Raw genomic sequence first — 23,059 nt, 5'->3', positions numbered from 1 at the left:
AGGAATGAAAGCAAGAAGGAAAGAGTCTCATTCGGTATGTGAACAGAATACCTCCGTGTAGCCTGTTCTACATGAACTGCCTGTGTGTAAGCTCATGCCCCATGGCACCCTGCAGTAAACATCAAAGAACTACATGGAGATTACTAACAAATGATGAGTTGAACAACTTGGTTTATCCTGGCTCATGTGGAGTAAGTCTGCTTACTGCTACTAGGACAAGGTGCTTTATCCATGTTTCCTAGTGGGAAAGAGAGGTTTCCTTTGGGTGTGTGGGTGGGTTCTTTCCCCCCCCCCCCCCCCCTTCCCCTCCCACCTTCTCCTTGCCCCTCTGTGTCTGAATAAGCCCCAAGTTAGGCCATGCAATGCCTGATATTCCCTCCTTGTTTCAGCGGGATGCTGTAGACAAGTTATCTTTCCCCCCTTCCCCCAAGAATATTTCAGTTCTACAAAATTCCTAGATTTTTATAGTATTTAATATCTTAGGAAAAACCAGAAAAATGGAATTGCAGGACAGTTTCTTTTGGTGTTATTCCTTTTCTGGGTTTTTTTTTTTGCAGAGGTGTTTGTAATGGGTGAGGGAAAGTCCAGTGAAATGTTAAAAATGCCAGATGTGGAAATATTTTACTATCCAACCTAAGAATGTCAGCTGTAGAGATATTGCATCACTTTGCCAGGGCTTTATTTGTCTGGTCTGTGAAATTCTGAGAGCACATCCAGAGAGGTGCAGCTTTGACCTGGGCAGTTGGTGTGTGTTAGTGTAATTCCAGTGCTGGATTGGTTCCTTTGTCACTAACACAGTCTTGGAGAGTTTCTCTGAATCAGAGAATCCCAGGTTGGAAGGCACCTCAAGGATCATCTGGTCCAACCTTTCCTGGCCATTTAAGTGTCTTTTCAGGACAGGATTTCTGTAGCTAACAAACTTGGGGGAAACATAACCTGTTTGTTTTGGTTGGGTTTTTTTCCATGTTGTTTCTCCTTCTTTAAAGGTGTGGGTGGTTTTTTTTTTGCTTGCTTACTGTAGGTAAAATAAAAGCTGGCAGTTATGTGACTGACTTAAATATTTAGAGTGTATCTGGCAATGCTTTTTTGTGTCCTTTGGTATTATACAACCTTTCCTTCTTGATCTTGCTGAGTATTTAGCTTGTAATTAAGCCACAGTTATTCCAGTTGAGAGTAAAAGCAGCCCGGATCTCTCCAGTTTCAAACCCTTTCAAGCTGAAAAGGCAACAATTTGACATTTATGTGAAAGTCTGCTCAGTAAGGCTGTTATCTGTGGCATTGTGCTTTTTATTCCTACAATTGAACCTCTATTCAGCACTTAATAAAGTAATGTGTTGCAGGCAGTCCAGTTTGTGTCTGAGTGATTATGAAGTGTTTATGACAGCTTCTAAGCTGACACTCTCCGTAATGGTGTTACATTGACTTCTAAACACCTCTGCAGTCTGCCTCCAGGAGTGTGTGTCTCTTTGCAGTCTGAGTGGTTTCACATTAACATCTCCTTGGAGTAAGATCTTTGACTACAGAAGTGTTACTTGCAAATGGAAGATACCATTAGGGCTGCTTCAAAGGGCTGAGCTGATGTTTGGACCGCCGGGTGCTGGGGTTTTGAAGTGCGAGGTCTAAATCTGTGTTGCGTAAGAAGTGGAAGGTGTCCATCCAAGCGACTTTTCTTTGATCTTTGTTTTGAAATGGGGTTGGGAAGGTTAAAAGTGTTCTTAAAATATGCCTCACTAAGTGGGGAGAAATCTGGGCATCCACAAAAGTATGACTAGGAGTTCCTCTCCGATAATCCTGCAGTGTGCTTTTGTGTTTTGTTTGGAATTTGTTTTTTCCCCTTGCTCCCAGTTTTATGTTTCAGATACAATTGGAACTGGTTTGTGCCTAACGTGGTTTCCAAGTATCTGTTCTAGATGTTCCTGTTCAGGGAAATGCAGCTTGGCTGGTTTTGTGGCAGATGAGTTTGGGGATTTTGTTTTCATTGCATGCTGTAAGTGTCAGAAGTAGAAAAGCCATCTTCATTTAATGGCTTGTATTACAGTTAAAAAAAAAGGATGACAAAGATGAACTGAATAAAGCAGGAACTACCAAAGGGGCTTTTTAATAAGCAACACAGATGTATATTTAGCAGAAATACTTAAAGGTTGTGGTATGATGACAGTGCCACAGACTGAAGGGATGTGTCAGCCCAGATGGTAGGTGACTGCCCCGTGGAGACCTCTGGAATGCAGAGGACTCATTGGACAAGGATGGCATCACACACTGCCATTCCTCCACTGCCAGACCTTAACATTTCTTCAAATACTGCTGTCAAGAATCACAGAATGTTAGGGGTTGGAATGGATGTTTAAAGATCATCCAGTCCAACCCCTCTGTCAGAGCAGGTCACACAGGAATGCATCCAGGCGGGTTTGGAAAGCCTCCAGAGGAGACTCCACAACCTCTCTGGGCAGCCTGCTCCAGGGCTCTGGCACCCTCACAGTGACAAAGTTTTTCCTTCTGTTCCTGTGGAACCTCCTCTGCTCCAGCTTGCCCCCATTGCCCCTTGTCCTGTCACTGGACGTCACTGGGCAGAGCCTGGCTCTGTCCTCCTGACCCTGCCCTGCCCCACTGTTAAAGCTTGGATTAGCCACTTGGAAAAATCTACATGCTTAAACTCCTCAAAATATTGGACAACCAAAGTGAGAACATTGAGGAGACTGTAAGCAAAATAATTTCTAAGCTTTCATTGTTTTTTAATTCAGTTAGTGCTGCCATCATTTTAACTGCTAGGTGCAATGCCATACTTAATTCAGTATTGTTAAGTATGCATTTAGGTTCACTCTAGTGACAAGTAACTCAGCACTGCAGTACCTGAACCTTCTGAACATGAACACATCTGAACATGAATGCTTGAGAATCTGTAGCATTTTTTGAGCATTTACATTCATACAGTCTCTAGATAATCACAGAGATCTGAATACAAAATGACTTTGAATTTCTGAAGTGGTAGAATCCATCCTTTTACTTCTAGTCCTTCCTTCCTTTACTCTCTTGAGTAGCAAGATGACTGTAGTAGTCTTTAACCAATATGATTGCATCAGACTGTGTTTTGTGGTGGTATCTCCCAATTGCTTGTTGTCATCATATAGGATCATGTCGTGATCTCTGTATATCATGGTTAAAATATACATCAGAATACTAAACCTCTCAGCAAGATCCTGAGATCTCCTGTGGCCTCTCTGTCAGTATTTTAATAACCCGCAGTTTCCTCTCAGTAGTTTTAAGCCTTGAGTTTTGACTCAATTCTGTTTCAGTTTGATGTACAGTTGACTTTTTTGGGGTTTTTTCACCATGTGAAAACCATTTTCCATGGTTGGAAACTATTAGTTATCCTTAGTGTGAACAAAACTTCCTTTGTTCTCTTGTTTTCAATGGGTGCAAACTGGTATGCTCCAAACAATAAAGCTCTGTCATCAAAAATTAACCAGTGCTCCAGATCCCTGGGCTGTCAGAGTTTAAGTGCTAGCTCAAGATGTCTAAGTGGAGGAGAGAGTTCTTCATCCTCTTTCTGTCATTGTTGAAAGAGAGCAATGAAGGCTTCACTGGAGCCTGGGTTTTGAATTGGTGGATTCTTTGCTTCCTGCCTTCCTTGTAGGTCTGGGGCTTGTGGTTAGATACCAGGCACCGGGAAAGCTGAAACGGACCAGCTTGGAGCCATCATTCTGGATTCAGTCTTTTGCAGAAAGAGTACCTGAAGTTGCTTTTGTAGCTCAACATTCAATTCTTGAAACCTGCTTGGAAATATTCTTGGCTTTTGGAATGGGAAAGAAAAACTTTTAAGAGCTTTGAAAGCTGCCACAGGGACTTGCTACTTAGCTGGAGCGAATCCAAAATGGCAGCCACGGCCTGGTTTCTTCACAGGTGCTTTCTGAAGAATTTAGAGCTCTGTTTTCAGTTCATGAGGTCTATTTGTATTTTGTCTATGCTTATGAGACTGTGTAGCTCCAGGGACTGGTAATGGGATGTGGAGCCTTACACTTGCCAGCCCACATCTTGCCCAAACTGGCAGTGACAAAGTTGTGAGCCGTTTAGCAACGGGCTGGGCTTCTGTAGCTCCTTGTCCCGCTCCACTTCCTAGTGGAATAAGTGTCCCATTCACAGAAAAGATTGTCTGTCCATGCTGGCAGTCTCAGGCATGAGATAAAGCCTGGACTGGCAGGAAGAACAGCCTGTATAACCTCTCCATCCTGAAGATGGTGCTTGTCAGTCAAAACTGCTCCATGTGGCCTCAGCAGTGCTCATAAAGTTTTATGTTTTACACAGGTAAATGAAGGGCATTAGCACTAACCACAGTTGAAGAATTTTATAAGACTGCAAAAGGCAGAAGCTTCCACTGGTGATAGTGTTTAAACAATGGTAATTAGAAGTCAAATGAAGTCTTGAACTCTGGCACTTTTCATTGCCAGGCAAACCAGAGGAACAGCCAAGCTGTTCCTAGCTCATGGCATCCAGCAAAGCCCAAAGCCTTCCATGGCTTCCTCTTTCTGTCCAACAGTTCAAGACACACAACTCTAGAACAATGCTTTAAGAAAATGGTATTTTATGGAGCTAGGGTAGGTTGAGCATTTTTGTTTTAATTTGATCACAGAATGGCTCAGGTTGGAAGGGACCTCAGAGAACATCTCCTCCAACCTCCCTACCATGGGCAGGGACTCAGCTGCTCAAGGCCTCATCCAGCCTGGCCTCGAACCCCCCAGGGAGGAGGCAGACACAGCCTCCCTGGGCAGCCTATTCCAGAGTCTCACCACCCTCCTACTGAAGAACTTCTTCCTAAGATGCAGTCTCCCTCAGCTGAACTGGAGTTCAGTATATTTAAGAGCAGAAGCTGGGTTAAGAAGGTTTGGCCTTCTTAGTGGCTCTTACTTTGGGGACTCTGAACTTTATTTGAAGTAGATTGGAGGTCGAGCTGATGTACTGGCACGGTTCAAGTAGGAGGAGGTGACTGGCTTGGGTTGGATGTTTTGATGTGAATCACTTCTTCCATGATTTTGTTATGCTGGGTCTTTTCCCTCTTATTTTCATTCATAGCCATTGCACACAGATGCGAAGCAGCATTTTAATGATTTGAGGGGAAAAAAATCTTTAATTGCCAATAATAATAGTTCCAAAGCCTTATATTTTTCTTCTTCTCCATTTCTTCCTTTCCCCTTTCATAGAGCTGGTGTGTTCTGATGGATAGAAAATGTGCTACTGGCTTCATCTTTTTTCACCTCTTTTATTACTTTCTCCTTATTTAATTTTTCTCATTTTCTCTTTGGCTGTGCTCTCCTTTTTTTCCAGGCTGCCCTTTCTGGATGCAGATGTTTTTATCCGTGTGCTTTCCTTTCAAGCTGCACTCCAAGCTCATGATCTGTCTAAAAACAATCTGCAAACCTTCACTGAGTTGGTTTCTGATCATCCTTCTTTTGTCTTGGATAGAATCTGGTCAGCAAGTTCTTGAGAGCAGAGGCCTCTGGCTGTCCCTGAGGGAGAATTAAACTTGTTTTGCACAAGCTGTAGTACCACAGTGTTGTATGTTCAGAGGATGCTGAGGAGAATCTGCTATGATTGGAACATCTGCCTAATAAAACAAGAGCAGGGCAGACTAAGGGATTCATTCTCCTATTGATTACAGTTTTAAGACTGTGTCCATCAGGAGTAATTCTGACGGCATCGTTAACAGTGCTGTTGATTCATTCCAATGTGGAGCTGACAGCTGTCTGCAAAGCTAAAATGGCTGAGAATGTTATTTCCCCACAGTTGTGGAGCTTGAATGTTATTCCAGGCATAAGAAGGAAAACCAGAGGAGGTTTAGGCTGGGTATTGGGAAACATTTCTTTTCTGACAGAGTGGTGAGGTGTTGGAGCATGCTGCCCAGGGAGGTGGTGGAGTTGCCATCCCTGGAGGTGTTCAAGAAGCTATAGAAGTGGTGCTTCAGGATACGGTGTAGTGGTCATGGTAGTTGGGTTAGGGTTGGACTTGACTACCTTAAAGGTGTGCTCCAGCCATAATGATTCTGTGATTTCTATTCTGTGCTTAGTTACAGTGTAAAGAATGATGGGCTATCTCAAAGTCATCTTCTGAAAGGTTTGGGTTTCAGTGGGGCGGTCTTAGGCTGATGGTTGGACTTGAGTATCTTGAAGGTCTTTTCCAGCTGAAGCAATTCTGTGATTCTGCCCATGCTGTCTATAGCAGTGATAATAAATAATGGGGCTCAGGGTTAAGACTGGAAGCAAGCTAAGAGTCTGAAGTGCTGTACATAATGATTTGTTGGTCCATCAGTAGTCTTGCAGACCTGCCTTAACTTTTTGAACGTGTGAGGTGAAGTGCAGAAAGAAATGGGGGAACGACCATAAAATGGCAGCGCCGAAAGTTAACTCCGAGTTTCTTGGGTCATAAGAACCTTGGTATGATAAGCTCCTGGTTTATCTTATGAGAATGTATATCTATTATGTATGTCTTTTACATTGCATGTCCATAATCCATGTGTTTTGCAGATCAGTGGGGAAGCTCAAGAACTCTTTTCTGTCCGCCACGGTCCAGTTCGAGCTGCACGGATTTTACCAGCCCCACAAATCAGTAAGTATATATTGATATGGTTCATAATTAAACATAATGGTTGGGCTTGATGATCTTAAAGGTCTTTTTCAACAAGAACAATCCTATAATTCTATAACTTTCTGTTTTTAATGGATCTCTGTCCAGATCATTGCTATAACCTGGTGTATTATCTACTTAGAATCAACCTGAGCCATTCTATGATTCTATGGAGACAATTCCATTTCATTTTAAACTGCCACCCTCAATAAATTTCTACAAGGATTATTTACTTCTCTTCCTCCTGCTGTGTTCCTTCTCCACTTTCATCTACAAATGTTAGCTTTGATGCTGCTTCCTTTCTGGTTTAGGGAATATCTGTGCTCAAAGCTCAGTCCAAAGATGTTAACGATTCTGTTTGGAAACATTTAATGTCTTTTGCTTTGTGGAATAAAAGAATATGCTCCTAATATGGCCAAGGGATTTGGGGATTATGTTGGACTACAAATTTTAGTGCTAATTTATGAATTAATTGATGAGCTCAAAAAAAACCCCCAGTACAGCCTGAGATGATATTGTTTAAATTATTGCAAAGCTAGTGAATTATAATAATTTAGAGTGTTGCAAAGAACATAAATGAAGACAGCTAAAGGTTTAATGGCTGCATTTTATGTTGTCTCACTGATTTCCTGAGCAGAGGAATATACAAAGTATGAGTATGTGTGGTTCTGGAACTCTATTATAGGTTGAAGTAACTTAAAGCAAAATACTTTACAAGCATGTTGTGCCTTTTATTCTCTTTATGGGAACACTGCATAAATCCTGGTGAGCTATGGGGTTTTGGCTCTCATGTGTGTCGTTAAGTAATGGATGTCTATGCCCCTTCCTCTATCAGAGGAAAAAAGAGGAGAAAGAAAAGTGGAAATGGAAATGGAAGTGAAGTAAATTAGCTGAAGAACCTCTAAGTTTTTTTGATAGTAAAATAGTGCTGTCTGATTTTTCAGTCTATGAAGTTGCCCTGCTTATGAACTCCTTCAAGCTACTACTGTCTTTGTCTCTAAATTGCATATATTTAGCATCTGACCATGGTAGTTGTTACATTAGAAAACTCTTCAAATTAGCTCATATTAAATTAAGCCAAACCTTTTAAAAACATGTTTGGGGGCTCTTTTTACATGGCTTGGTTTAACTAAATCTTTGATTAAAAAGTACATGAATGTATCATTGACCAGTATCTGGAATCAGATAAAAGTAAAGCTGTAATAAGAGGCCTTAGATAACTAACACATGAGCTTTAATGATTCTGAACCAAATAAAAGGAATTTGTAAAGGAGAAGCTGATTACCATCAGTAAGCTCAAACACTATTTTACTGTAAAGCTGTAAAAAGGGAGTTATTGAAAGTAGGACTCTCTTGGTGGATGGATTTGGCACGTTCCTAGAAGCAGATCTTGGTTGGTGATAACAAGCTCATTCCCAGGTGTGAAAGGAAAGCTCATGGTTTTCAACCTGGTGACTTTACAGTAGCAAAACTTAATAGTTTGTCAACTATTTTGTTAAAATCCTACAGGCCTTTGATGTCAGATCCTCTGCTGCATCATGTGCTTCAGAGCATAAGACAGCATTGTTTCAGAAGTGTTATTCCATACAGGCTCGTTTTCAGGTGGGCTTATGGCAAAGGAGACCTCCTCAAATCTGATTTAGCAGGTTAGAAGTGCTCCTAGTAGCAGGAACGTGTGCAGTATCTGGAGCTGGCCTTGCACCCTGCCAGCTTGGATCTGGAGAGGTTTATTAGCTCAGGCTCTGTGCCATGCTAGAGCAGTTCACTGGCTCCTGGAACTGTTCTGACCTGGCAGCTATACTGCAATGTTCATGCGGGGTTTTGTCAGAGCTAACAGCCCAGGCAAGACCTGACCTGGCTCAGCACTGCAGCACTTTGATGTCTGTGGCATGGTTGTGTCTGCAGCCTGGACAAGAGGTGCATAAAGAATTGAGAGATTTCTGTAAATAATGCTGGAAAATGCAGACATTAACTCTTCTCTGTGGACTGTTGCTTCAATGGCTTTGATTGTTTTCTCCAGCTTGCAATATAAAAGGCCTTTTTGGAGACTGAAGGTTTACATTGGGACCAGATTCAGGGCTTAAGAGAGGGGATGAAATTGCAAAGCTAATATTCAGAATGTGAGGACATTTCTATCTGGATGCTGTCAGTCTCAGAAATAAGAATACTAAGTCCTGGCACTTTGCATGCCCCATGCTGCATTAGCTGCTGAGCCATCTGCTTGGCACAGCTTTTTAACTTCCCCAGCTCTTCTTCCCTTGCAAATCTGGATGCTGTGATTGAGTTTAGTACTTAATTGTATGTGTACAGGTGCTTGCTTTGCTGGGCTCTGGATTTTCCTGTGTTTTGAGATACAACAAGCATGCAAAGATGTGTTTGAAGAGAAATAGATGGCACTTTGTGCTTCCTAGAAGGGATAAAATAGTAAGGTAAATGCAAAACAAAGCTGGAACTCTGCCAGTTAAATTTAGCCTCCATTCTGTGAAGATGAAACTACAGTGGGTAACATCCTTGTACTTATTGATAGCTTAGAGCAGAGGAGCTTGAGGGGTGACCTCATTCATGTTGATGAAGATGTGCAGTTGAGTGTCAGGAGGATGGAGCCAGGCTCTGCCCAGTGATGCCCAACGACAGGACAAGGAGTACTGGGGGCAAGCTGGAGCAGAGGAAGGTTCCACGGGAACAGAAGGGAAAAATCTGTCACTGTGAGTATGACAGAGCTCTGGAGCAGGCTGCCCAGAGAGGTTGTGGAGTCTGCTTCTCTGGAGATTTTCCAAACCTGCCTGAATGTGTTCCGGTGAGATCTGCCCTGGGTGATCCTGCTCTGGCAGGGGGCTTGGACTGGATGATCTTTCAAGGTCCCTTCCACCCCCTAACATTCTGTGCTATGAAATAAAAGGAAAAAGAAGTCAAAGGTACTGGTTGAGGCTCCATCCCTGCAGGCATTCAAGATCAAACTTGATATGGCCCTGGGCAGCCTGATCTATCTGGAGGTGTCCCTACTGACTGCGGGGGGCTTGGACACGATAAACTTCAAGAGTCCCTTCCAACCTGATGCAATCTGTGAATGTTTAAACCAACTGTGAACCAAAGGAACCTTCTAGTTGAAGGGTTGAAAACAAATGAACAGGAAAAGCTAAAATTACTTGAGAGACAGAGTAGTTCTGCATGTGACAATCTAAAACTCTTGAAGGTTTAAATACTGCTGCAGATTTATCTCTGGACTCCACTGCTTCCATCTTTGATGTCGGTAAAGTAAAACCTGAACCTCAAAAGCTGACTCAGCTTTCTGTGCAGGTATACTTAAAAGATCTGTAATGTTGAGGTTGCTTCTTAAAGGAAGGCAGATGTGAGTGTTGTGGATGTTCAGCCACTTGGGTGGCTTAGTGGTTTGAAGTCCCTGAAGGCCAAAATAATTGCAGAGTGCGGCTAGCGGAGGAACTGGCCCTACAAGCTGAACAAGCAGCGAGGAGTGGGTTGGTGTAAGTGGGTCATGCAGGTGTGCATTGAAGTCTTGGGTGTTTTGTAACTGTTGTGTGGCTTGTTCTGCTGTAATGGATGTTAATGTGTGGGGATTTAGAGAAATTACAGAACAAGAGTTCTCAGGCATTGCAAGTGAGCCATTTATAGCTATTATAAGGCAGAAATTTGGAGGACAACTATTAAAACATATTCGTTTCTTTGAAGCTGTGTGGAGTGACTTGTGTGCCACCAATTCAGGTCTGGCTACATCACATCCATGCTTTAGACCAATGCACCTTAAACTTTCACCAGATTAGGCTGATAGCTGTTTGTTTGTTTAACAAGATGCAGTTGAAATGGAACAGTTTGAAATAGAACTCCAGAAACACTGATTTCTCGCAGATGTTTCAAGGCCATCTTTTGGCTGTTTTTTCTTCTTCGTGTAGAAGGCTAGGGAAGCTGTAGCAGAGAATCACAGAAGGACATAGGTTGGAAGGGACCTCAGAGATCACCTACTCTAAGCTCCCTGCCATGAGCAGGTATGCCTCTCAGCTAGACTTGGTTTCTCAGGGTCTCATTTGTGCTTGGGATCACCCTAACCTAGGTGCAGGACCTTGCACTTGGCCTTGTTGACCTTCATGAAGTTTGCTGGATCCCACCTCCCCAGGCTGTCCAAGTCCCTCTGGACACCATCTCTTCCCTCCAGTGCATCAACAAGACCACACAGCTCGGTGTCATCTGCAAGAAAGCAGACACAAAATGGTAGAGACTGAGAAAGGTTAAGAAAGTTATTTTTATCCCTGAAAACCAGCAGCAAAACTGGGAGTGAAAAGCATACAGGGTGAGCACCAGCAATGCAGCCTCCTGCAGCTCCAGATCCTGGTGGGCTACTACACTGACCTGGGGCAGGACCAGAGATGCAACACAATTCTCAGGTCACCAGCTAGAAATAAGAGGGGTTTAGCTGACCAGGAGCTGCACTGCATTATTGAATGGCCATGGTGGGATGTGATTGGTGGAATTGCATCCCAGCAAAATACACTCCATGGTGCATGTGTGCTAGTGCTAAATAGGTCAGAACTCAACGTGGATCCAAAGCATTCCCTACCCAGGGGAGACAAGGCAACTTTCCATAGGTTTGAGTGGCTTTTGAATTCCTCAGCTTTCCTTTGTGTCCTTCATTAAGGTGTGTTGCTGCTTCTTGCTGTCACCATTATTATGATTGGCATTCTTGAGAGGCCCAAGAGAGATCTATTCACAGTTTCATCAGCAGTACAGCCCATAAGCTGCTTTGGGCTTATGTGTGGCTAACCTTTTGACTTCATCGAGTTCTAGATGTTGATTTGTAGGAAATTTCATTTTGCCCTGGCTCTTATTTATTTATTTATTTATTCATTTGTGTTCAGGTTTAAGGCCACTAACTGAAGTTAGGTTTATTTTCAACTGCATCTCTCATTCAGCTAAATGGAGCTGTAGATAAGGTGGTGCCTCGTTGGCAGGAGGGACAGTTTTCATTACTTTAATTGTGTGATTTGTCAGGATTTCCAGCTTTTTCTAAAAGCTGTAGTGTTATATGACAGAATTAAAAGGATTTAGAATAAAAGGAGTTTAAGAAGAAGACTTTGCCACAGGATTGCCATACTTCTTTTCTTTTTTTTTGGTAGCATTGTGAGGGGATTTAGCTGTTTTTCATTTCAATCATCCTGCTGCATTTTGTTAAACACTCCGTGTGTGTGGAGCAGGTGTGCTCCACGTCAGCGCAGGGCACATGCAAATAAACACAATTTTACAAATCAAAATTAATCCACCAGAACTTGGAGGATTAAATCCCAGTGTGGAGCTAGAAAGGGTTGCTGACTCCATTAAGCGTTGCAGGGAACAGCACATGTCGCTCGTTGCAATCTCACGAATGGGACAGCTATTAACCTGATTTAGTGCCCTGCAGAGTCCTCAGAATAATGATCCTGGTCTAAAATAATGATCCTTTTCTACAGTAGTAATATTTACAGTCTGAAAATATCTGTTTGAAGTTAGAAAATGGATTTGAGGGTTTTTTTGTTTCTTTTTAAATGAGAGCCTCGATAATTACAGGCTGGAATCAGAAGTTCCAGCACCTATTCCAACCAAAACAATTCTATGCTTCTGTGATCCTGTTGTGAAAATTCTTGCAAAGCTGTGATCCTGTTGTGCAAATTCTTGCAAAGCTGATGACACCAAGCTGTGTGGTGTGCTGGATTCACTTGAGGGAAAGGATATCATCCAGAAGGATCTTGACAGGCTTGAGAAGTGGGCCAGTGCCAACTGTATGTGGTTCAACAAATCCCAATGCAAGGGCCTGCATCTGGGTTGGGCCAGTCCCAGGCACAAATCCAGGCTGGGTGCAGTGTGGGTTGAGAGTGGCTGTGAAGAAAAAGGTTTGGGAGTGTTGGTTGATGAGAAGCTCTCCATGAGCCGGCAGTACCCTCACACAGCCCAGAAGGCAGCTGTGTGCTGGGCTGCATCCAGAGGAGTGTGGGCAGCAGGGCAAGAGAGGGGATTCTGTCCCTTGACTCTGCTCTGCTGAGACCCCAATTCTGGTGCATCCTGTTTTGGTGTCCCCAGCATAAGAAGGACACAGAGATGATGGAGAGAGTCCAGAGGAGGCCACAGGGATGAGCCAAGGGCTGGAGCACCTCTGCCATGAGGACAGGCTGAGGGAGCTCAGGTTGTTCAGCCTGGAGAAGACTCCAGGGGGACCTTAGAGCTGCCTTCCAATACCTGAAGGGATTCTACAGGAAGGCTGCAGAGGGACTTTTCATGAGGGTGGCTAGAGACAGGACAAGGGGGAATGGATTGAAGCTGAGGGAGAACAGGGTCAGACTGGAGCTGAGGAGGAAGTTCTTCAGTAGGACAGTGGTGAGCCTCTGGAATAGGCTGCCCAGAGAGGCTGTGGCTGCCTCTTCCCTGGGGGTGTTCAAGGCCAGGTTGAATGAGGCTTTGAGCAGCTGAGTCTAGTTGAGAGATGTCCCTGCCCATGATGGGGAGGCTCTGAGGTCCCTTCCAACCTTAGCCATTCTATGAAGTTTTTACAACGCTGTGATTCTGTTGTACAAACTTAGCATAGCTGTTGTGAGTATCAAAAACTGATTTGTTTTGTTTTGTGTAGTTGTTTCCCTGTACTCTCCACCACCCTTTTCCCACTCACTGTTCCCTCCTTGTCACTGATCATAGAAGACGACGACCATAAAGTAATACATAAATTCATGTTTCTAACATATAAAAAAGAAAGAAGTAGTGTATTTAAATACTTAAAGCAAAATCCTGGCTCCACTTAAATCAATGTCAGAGCTCCTGGTAGTCAGCATTTCGCCCTTAATGCTGGGAGAGTAGCTAAGTGAGCAGGAACAAATGGAGTTCATCTGTTATTGTATTGAAGAAAACAAATGAGTTGCCCAATTCTTAAGAAGAATATATGTTTCATTTATCAATTTACAGGTCAGTACAAACAGTACAGCTATGACTCATAAAAGCCATTGGAATAATAGGAATAGAAAGAAAATACATTTGGCTCTTTTAGCTTACTTGTAAAGCTATTGTTGATGGTGAAGTTATTGATGTGACCCATTTGACTTTCTAAATACCCAAATGTGTAGGAGGGAAGACTTATCCTTGTACAGATGAGGGTGCTGAGCAGGTTTTGTTACAAATTAATTGCATGTACCTGAGTTATTAATAATTAACAGAGTCTGTTATGTGAAAATGTATATTGTTAATTGTTGTGCCCTTCTGAATAATTGATTTAGTGCAGTGCACCAGTATTTGAGAATTAAAATTTGAACAGACTATTTCACTAATATTCTTTATAGATCAAAGGGTTTGGTGTGTAATGGAGGGGGGGGAAAAAAAAAAATTCCATTATTCCCACACATACATAACTGTCACAGAACCACAGAGCCCTAGGGGTTGGAAGGGACCTCCAAAGATCATCAGTCCAACCCCCCTGCCAGAGCAGGATCATGTAGGGCAGGCCACACAGGAATGCATCCAGGTAGGTTTTGAATGTCTCCAGAGAAGGAGAGTGGTTGTGGAGTCTCCTTCTCTGGAGACTTTCCAAATCTGCCTGGATGTGTTCCTGTGCAGCCTGCCCTACCTGATCCTGCTCTGGCAGGGGGATTGGACTTGATGATCTCTGGAGGTCCCTTCCAACCACGACCATTCTGTGATTCTATGATTAAAAGAGCTCCAAAATCCTGGCCAGACTTTGCTACTTGTTTTGTTCCTGCTGTCTCTTTCAGAAGCCTTTCCAGTGTTCATAGCTCTGGCTGTTCTTGTATTTCTATTCCTACTCCTGTGCAGGCTGTGAATTTTGTATTCTATATTCAACATCCTTCCAAAAGCTTGGGCACCCCCAACAGGCTCACTGCACCTTGAAAAAGGGAACACTGACAGTACATCATGATTTGCTGTTTTGTTTTTGCTTTCCCTCTTATTAGGTGCCCAGAAATGTGATAACTTTGCTGAGAAGAGGCCTCTTCTGGGGGTGTGCAAAAGCATTGGATCTTCTGGGTAAGAATATTTGAATGTTTATAGAGAGATTGGAATATCATCTAAAGAAACCTTAGTAGATACATCTTTAAAATTTTATTCCCTTTTTTGTTTTGCTAGTAAGGTAACACTGTGCAGTGCTTCTAAAGGCTTTTTTTTTCCCCCCAGTCTGTTAGCACATATTTGCCTGTAGCTTGAGCTTTTTAGAAGGAACAGAAAATAGAGACTCTTGATCCAAAATAGACCAAGAGTTGTTTGGAGTTTATTTTGTTCTCAGTGTAATCACAATGTTATGATTAGCCTTTTTCTGATAGTAATCCTGGTCAGAGTTATTACTGAGAAGTGTCTAAAGCCATACTTTTGTCTCAAAAAGGAATGAAAAGAGGCTTTCCAGCAGCAGTCATGTACCAAATGAATTAAAAGCACCAAGGAATTTCATTGTTACAGCCACTCGCTGTTAGTAAAACAAATCTTGATTCTACTTCTGTGGGTTAACAGTCTTGAGCTCTCTGGACAGTATTGTTCTATCACTCCTCTTACAAAAGAGAGCCTTAAGATATTTTGTGTCTGTTTGCTACATTGATTCAGATGATGCAAAGGATTTCTATCTATACCTGCAGGAAAATAATTGCTTTTCAAGGGTAATCCTCTACACAGCGACTCAAAGGCTAAAGAGTTGAAGTAAATCTTCTTACAGTAGTAGGACTAATTCTGTACCACACCCTTCTCAGTTAAGAATTTAATCACTCTGGGTGTGGAGGAAGTCTACCAAGTCTCTGTAAAATTCTCTGTGTATTTTAGTACTTTGTTAAACCAGAATATTAAAGTTACCTGTTTGAAAACAAAAGCCATGTAGGGTAGAGAAGGTAAGTGGCTTTCTGTTGATGTTTACAACTTGCTGAGCTCTTCACAGTGCCTTTTCTTCTTCCACCTCACAGAAGTGTGTGTTATCCCCTGAATAATTTCTTCTAAATAAGAGTGTATGTGACTGGTGATGCAAATAATGCTTTTGAAGGTCTCCCTGTCTTAATGCAGTGTATATATATCTATGTAAAGGATACCCTGGCTAGAAAATCCATCATACCTTTGCTTTAGAAGCTGATACCTGAGAAAGGAACGAACTCTAAGGATTGCTATTTTCACTGTGTTGTTGTATCCCTTAGTTCATGGCAAATATTTCACAGATTATTGGTAGTTTCTTCTTTTCTATGAAGAAAACTCTCATACACCTTCAAAATGAATGGGTGGGTTTGTGCTTAGTGTTGTTTCCTGTGTATCTGGATGGTTGTGGACAAATAAAACCGCTTCTTTAATCCTATATCTGGAGAAAAGATTACATTTATTCTAGAGCTTTTATTCCAAAGCACTTGATTTTCACTACAGCCATCTCCTCACCTACTTTGGAGATTATGCTGGCTATGGCATGAAATACTGCAGCTGTCAGCACACTCCTGAAAATGTGCAGGGAATAGGAGGCCTGTTCTGTCTGCTGAAACGGCAGGTGAAATAATCAGTGAAGTGATGTGGCACTGACACTAAAATATTCCCCATTGAACAGAAAGGTAAACAAAGTGTCTGCAAGGCTGAACAGTTTCCTCAAAGGCAGCTAGGCCAGAGCAGATCCAGAAGTGAAATCCAAGTCTTCCAACACACAATCAGTTACAGTGATACATTAAACCGCGTTGCCTTTCTTTAACATAAACTGAATGAGATTGGACATGGCTGTGACAACAGGGGCAGTGTCCTTATCTCTGCAAGATGTAATGTCCAAAGAAAGCAGTTCCACTAGCACAGCCCCTCTGCCCTTATCCCCATCCTCACCATGTTGCCACTTTTGCAGGAGAAATGTGTCACCTCCTGAAATGCTCCTGCATCCTCCAGCAGCGTTCTCCCAGTGGGGTTTTACCCAGGTTATCACCAAAGCTCTGTCAGAGTCATTCACCCAGGCTTTTGATCCTTCCTGCAGCACTTAGCCTTTGCTGCTTTCCAAGATCTCCACCTCGACCGCTCTGAAACGGCGACTCGACATTTGAGAGTTGTTTTGTCTTTTAGGACTATCTCAGTGAGATATTGACGTGGTGAAGTTAGGAGCTGGGATTTCGTGGTTCTCACCACTAGTCTGCATTAGTGGTTACCATCAGGAAATTCTTCTCTTTTCCTTTGGCTGTAAACTAAATCACAGATTCATAGAATGGTTTGGGTTGGAAGTGATGTTCAAGATCATCCAGTTCCAACCCCCCTGCCATGGACAGGAGCACCTTCCACTAGGGCAGGTTGCTCAAGGCCTCAGCCAATCTGGCCTTGAACACCTCCAGGGAGGGAGCATCCATCCTCCCCAGGCAACCTGTTCCACTGTAAAGAATTTCTTCCTAACCTCCAGTCTCAATCTCCCAGTTTAAAGCCATTCTTCCTCATCCTATCACTACATGCCCTTGTAAAAGCTCCCTCTTTAACACATTTATACACAGCAGTGAGGGAAATATGGTTTTAAAAACACAGAACATTTGTTAAGCTGGAAGCCAAAGAATTTTCAATTAGTCATGAATTAATGGCTGGATGGCCGAGCCCAGAGAGCGGTGGTGAATGGTGCCACATCCAGCTGGCGGCCAGTCACTAGTGGTGTGCCCCAAGGATCAGTGCTGGGCCCTGTGCTCTTTAACATCTTTATTGATGATCTGGACGAGGGCATTGAGTCCATCATCAGTAAATTTGCTGACAACACCAAGCTGGGGGCAAGAGTTGATCTGCTGGAGGGGAGAGAGGCTCTGCAGAGGGACCTCGACAGGCTGGACAGATGGGCAGAATCCAACGGCATGAGATTGAACACAACCAAGTGCCGGGTTCTGCACATTGGCCACAGCAACCCCATGCAGTGCTACAGGCTGGGGTCAGAGTGGCTGAGAGCAGCCAGGCAGAGAGGGACCTGGGGGTGCTGGTTGATGGTAGGCTGAACATGAGCCTGCAGTGTGCCCAGGCAGCCAAGAGGGCCAATGGCCTCCTGGCCTGCATCAGGAACAGTGTGGCCAGCAGGAGCAGGGAGGTCATTCTGCCCCTGTACACTGCACTGGTTAGGCCACACCTCGAGTCCTGTGTCCAGTTCTGGGCCCCTCAGTTTAGGAAGGATGTTGACTTGCTGGAACGAGTCCAGAGAAGAGCAACAGAGTTGGTGAGGGGTTTGGAACACAGCCCTGTGAGCAGAGGCTGAAGGAGCTGGGGTTGCTCAGCCTGGAGAAGAGGAGACTCAGGGGTGACCTTATCACTCTCTACAACTACCTGAAGGGAGGTTGTAGACAGGCGGATGATGGTCTCTTCTCCCAGGCAGCCAGTACCAGAACAAGAGGACACAGTCTCAGGCTGCGCCAGGGGAGGTTCAGGTTGGATGTTAGGAAGAAGTTCTATACAGAGAGAGTGATTGCCCATTGGAATGGGCTGCCCGGGGAGGTGGTGGAGTCGCTGTCATTGAAGGTGTTCAGGAGGAGACCTGATGGGGTGCTTGGTGCCATGGGTTAGCTGTTTGGGTGGGTTGGATTGGTTGATGGGTTGGACACGATGATCTTGAAGGTCTCTTCCAACCTGGTTTGGTTTATTCTAATTCTAATAAAGGTTATTCTAATAACTTTAAATTATTGACATATTAAATAACTTCAGTATTTTTCATGATCCCTCCTATGTACCTACTTTAATGGATAGGAGTTAATGACTCATTTTGTCCTTGCTAATACACCAGGCCTTATTTCCTTCATTGTGAAACAAAGGTAGGTATAAAAATACTTGATACAGAATAATGTTTGTCTGAAATCAGTGTTCAGGTTTGTGTTTCATTCCTGGGCTTGTGCTTTACCCAATGGAAGATCCCTTTACGCAGAATACATAGAATAGAACAAACCAGGTTGGAAGAGACCTTCAAGATCATCTTTGTTAATTTACCGTTTGCTCTGGCGACCCCCTGATATTTCACACGCTGCCTAATGTTCCCTAACTTGAAGTCTTAAATTCTTTGTGACAGTTGTGGCTGAGAGAATATGCTTCAAGAAAAAAAAATGATGTTAGTGCATCTAAAATGTCTAACTTTGAAATTAATTTCTGGACCCTGCTTTATGTGAAAGTTCTGAAGAGAGAGATTTGCCACGAATCCAAACCCTTCCGTTCTCCCCAGTGGGTGAGGCAGAGGAAATTTGTATTTTCCAAGCTTTTGCCCTCCATCTAAGTTTCTGACAAGCTCTTGGTGCACATGTTTTTATACTTTAAAAGTAAAATTTTCCATCTAGTAAAGTGACTGAAATGTCTAGCATGGGGGTTGCTCTAGATGATCTTTAAAGGTCCCTTTCCAACCCAAACTGTTCTATGATTCACTATATAATCTTCTCAAAACAATAGTTTTCACAGCCCCCAAAAAGGATGCAGTCTTGACACATAAATGGGAAACAGATTGTGTTCTTTGGCTGATGCTGCCCTGCTGGTTTAGATGTTGGTTCAGTCAACTTCAGTCTTAGATTACAAGATTTGCAAATTAAAGGAAAACCAAAAAGGAAAGACCATCTGCATAAATTTTGTTTGTGTGGAGTTTTGGAGAGGCGTGTTTACTTTGTTCTCGGGGCTAAGATAAACAAAGCTTCATACCCACACAAAACAAATTGCTATTTCCCCCCCCCCCCCCCCCCCCCCTTTTTGGTACATATTAATGAATTTTCTGGGTGGTGAAACATCAGATTGGTACTCTCTAAAATGAACAGAAAAATTGTTTGGTGTTCTTTTTTTTCCCCCTTCCCCAAAAGAAGTAGTAGTGGTGGCTGCAAAGCTGCATGACCCAACTAGTCAGTGTGTGCTGTTTGGAGCTACTCAGTTTAAAGATAATTAGATAAGACAAATTATGTTACATGGAAATACATTCCTGGTTTGGGTTGTTGAGGCCATAGTTTGGAACATGCTGGATCCACAAAACATCTTCAGCTACACCAGAGAGGTCCAAAATGTATTAGACAAGCTTTTTGTTCTGCTTAGATGTGAGAGCACTGGTATCACTAAGTAAATGCTTCACTTTAACTAATGGAGAGGTTTAAGTGAGAGTTGACCAGAGTAATTTAGGTTTATTTTAGATTATTAAGGATGAAATAATGCTTTGGAGAGCGGTTTGCAGCTCTGCTCTTCAGTGAATGATGTAGGTAACAAGAAACCTAACAAAACAGAAATGGCCATGCCAGGAGGGGAAAAACCCAGCAGTCTGTGTAGGTGCCTTTATTTTTTCCTAATGATGAGAATTATTTCAGTCACAAGGTTTGCAAACAGTTGGCTGAAAAATTGTGAGGTGCAACTGAGTCTAATGGCAGCAGGAAGATGAGAGTGAGCACAGAGGAAGGAATTTGTTTTGCTTTGCTGCTGAAGCTGCTTTGCCATGAAGTGTGGTCTCACTTGCTGTAATCTCGCTGTCCTCTTCCCCATCCCTCTTTGAACAGAGCTAAATAAAGGAAGTAGAACTCCTTTAAGTGAGTTGTCCCAGCAAGTACGCTTCTGGGTAGCAGTATTTCATCTTAATGTATCATTCAGTAGGAGTTAGGGGGGAAAAATGTTGAGGATCTCATTGAAATGCAACTTTCAGCCATCCTTACAGAAAGTATTTGACACTTTGGTGCACTTGTCCTTGGTCCAGTCAGATGCTGTATGATGATCAGTATGATTACAGCTAGTTGGAAGATCAGTTATAGAAGATTAAAAAGTAAGAGTTTGAGGCCAGTGGACTTTCCAGCCTTCTCCATTGTGGAGAATGAAGGACCACAATCAGTAACCTCTGCAGCCAGCCCGTGGTGTGTGCTAGGCTTCTAGCATGTAATTTTAGAAAGACATTAAATTAATGATGTCAAGTGATGGACAATCATGGGTGGCTTGAAGAGCTGGATGGAGGTTGCTTAAGGGCATGAGAAGCAAGAGGTAATATTTTGTAATCATGGGAGGAGAAAGGACATAAGGGCAAGTTAAAGAAGGAGGAGTAGCTGGAGCAAACAAAATGTATAACTTTGGCTAGCCAGCAGGTTTTGTTTTTCATTGCTGTTCAGTTTCCAAGGCAAATCAGTTGGCAGCAGATATTCAGGAAGCAAGACATATTAATGTGGCCACTCCAGATTAAAACCTACTGACCTTAACACAGGTTTAGCTCAGGAAGGTGTTTGTGTGGGAGTGTTAAGGTTTAGGTAGAAAGCAGCTTTCCATGAGTAAGAATAGAAACAAAGTGTTAATGTTTTATCACATTAATAGTTTTGCAATCACATGAGCTTGTTCCTTATCTGACAAAGAACTGGTTAATGCTGAAATCTGGTGTCCAGTTCTAAGTGTCTGTGGCTTTTAACGTTTAAAATTAGCTAGCTGTGAAATGATTTGTCAGAGACAAATAGCAAAGCATTCTGGAAGGATCACCCAAGAGAAGGAAATTAGCCATGATGAATGAAGTTCTTGTTCACAGTTTTCATACTGCTCAGAGGGACTCTCCCCAGAATATTTTTGCTGGAATTCCATTGCAGATGCAGTGGTTGTGCTGTGGACTCACCCAGCGATGCCAGAGACTGAAGCACGCCGTGAGTGTGTGAAGGGTGTAGCCACTCAAGATATAACACAGCATGTGTTTTTTTGTTCAGATCAGACATAAAAAACCTTGGACACATGGTTATGATTTTTAAAATTATTATTGTATTGGGCACCATGAAATAGATTTCATGAAGTTCATTAAATAATTGTGGTCTTTTATTGAAAACTATGCAAAATTGGGTCATTTTTTTCCTCCCCTCTCCCCAGTCTGATTTTTTTGGAAGCCTCTTAAGGATGTTCACACTAAAATTTCTAGAGAGCAGACTTAATTTAATTGGTTTTATTCTAGGAAATAGAGTGGAGGCTTTAATGTTGGGTAAAGCTGTCACGTTTCTGTTACCTTTGAGGGACCGAGTCCCAAAGGCTCTTGGGCTATTGAAAAACTGTAAAGCATCATTAACTGCAGAGGGTGTGCTGGCCTATCAACTGCCCTGCAAAGATTTCCTTCCGTTCTAGCAGATGAAAAACATTATCCTCTCTGGTTATTGTAGGGAAAATCAGTTCAGTCTCAACATGTTGTGCGGTGGTGGCTTTTAAGATCCTGAGAGACGCAACCCCTGCATAAAGTAGTTTAAATTCCTTTTAGTGCTGTTGGATTTGATTGTTATGTGCTAAAGATAGCAGCATTCTTCAGCTGAAAAGGAGCTCTTCAGATCTCAGAATTGTGTGTGTGTGTGTGTATGTATGTAGCTTGTTACTATAATTATATTAATATACTTCAACTATTTTTCACAGGGCTGAGGTAATGTTTACTGTGAGTTTTCTCACAGATCCAAACCCTGGGAGATAGAGCTTTAGATGGGATAAGGTAGTGTTGCCATATGTAAATCCCAAGGGTAGGAAGGATCTGGTGTCTTTCTGATGCACCAAATGTTTGCCTGAGTGAACTGTAGTAAGAAATCACCTTTGAACTACAATAAACTGTTAATCTTGGATCAAAACTGGAAGGAAGAAAATGAGTGTTTGGGGTCAAACTTTGACCAGTTGGTGAGAACTATGGCTAGTTTTGACCTTCTAAAGCTTTGATTTATGAAGCTGTAAAAAGATAAACCCTTTTCTAAGCGCTCCTTGGGACACTGTGGAGGTTTGGGAGAGCAGATTTCCGAGCTGAGCGATAGTTTCATTTTACTGCAGTTCCAACCCCCCGTGTGTGTAATGATACGGGGAGGAGATGGAGGGAAGGAAGTAGCCCTTTGCTAAATGCACAGGCAGATAAAACCAGCTGGAGCACATACCTTCCTGGAGTAACTTGTCAAAAGAAGCACTACAGGGAAAAGATAATGCACAACACCATTATAGGCAAAGCTGCTGGTTCCAGGGCCACTTTACATTCCACTTTAAATTATTAAATACTGTAAACGCTATAAAGTTAATTAGAAGAGGAACAAACTCTACAAAGATAAATGTGTTTTCAATATGTTTCCAGGGAGGGTACAGTAGAAACCAGTGAATGAGAGGAAATTTATTTCTGGCAGCACTCTAGACATGGAACTGTGGTTGAACTTTTTACCCTAATTACGTCCCCGCTAATGCCTGCAGCGGTCTGGAATCAAAGTGGCCCTTCAGGCCCTGGAAAGTCTCTGATGTGGCCAGCGTTTGTTGTGTGATGAGGGTTACTTAAGGAAAAAAAAAAAAAAAAGAAGAGAGAGAGAGAGAAAAAAAAAAAAGGAATATTGTGACAGGATTTTTCAAAATTTCTCAGTTGCCACCCACCTCACTTGTTGCCTACAAAAGTAGGCTAATTGTTTGCATCTGTGTGCTTTTGTCTGTCTGCGAAATAACTGTTATAAATCAGCGTGACAGAGCGCAGTTGAGGATTATATTTTCTTTTCCTCTATGTTTTAGGGTTAGTTCTCTGCGATGTGCTGTGAGATGGATTTTT

At 42.7% G+C, this 23,059-nt stretch overlaps 1 protein-coding gene across 11 annotated transcripts in view; it reads left to right on the top strand.

The window, feature by feature from the left end:
* Positions 1-23,059, top strand: part of BCAS3 (BCAS3 microtubule associated cell migration factor) — a 383,738-nt gene that overhangs the window by 12,412 nt on the left and 348,267 nt on the right. For all 11 annotated transcript variants that reach the window (XM_068154852.1, XM_068154842.1, XM_068154844.1 and 8 more), the window contains exons 6-7: positions 6,516-6,597; positions 14,550-14,622. In XM_068154852.1, the coding sequence (XP_068010953.1) occupies positions 6,516-6,597; positions 14,550-14,622 (155 nt within the window). The remainder of the gene's footprint in view (positions 1-6,515; positions 6,598-14,549; positions 14,623-23,059) is intronic.

The sequence above is a fragment of the Melanerpes formicivorus genome, unplaced genomic scaffold, assembly GCF_026170545.1.
Source record: "Melanerpes formicivorus ecotype bairdi unplaced genomic scaffold, bMelFor1.0.p_v2 SCAF_29, whole genome shotgun sequence".
Lineage (NCBI taxonomy): Eukaryota > Metazoa > Chordata > Aves > Piciformes > Picidae > Melanerpes > Melanerpes formicivorus.
The sequence above is the reverse complement of the archived record's forward strand: the minus strand, read 5'-3'. Positions and strand labels throughout refer to the sequence as shown.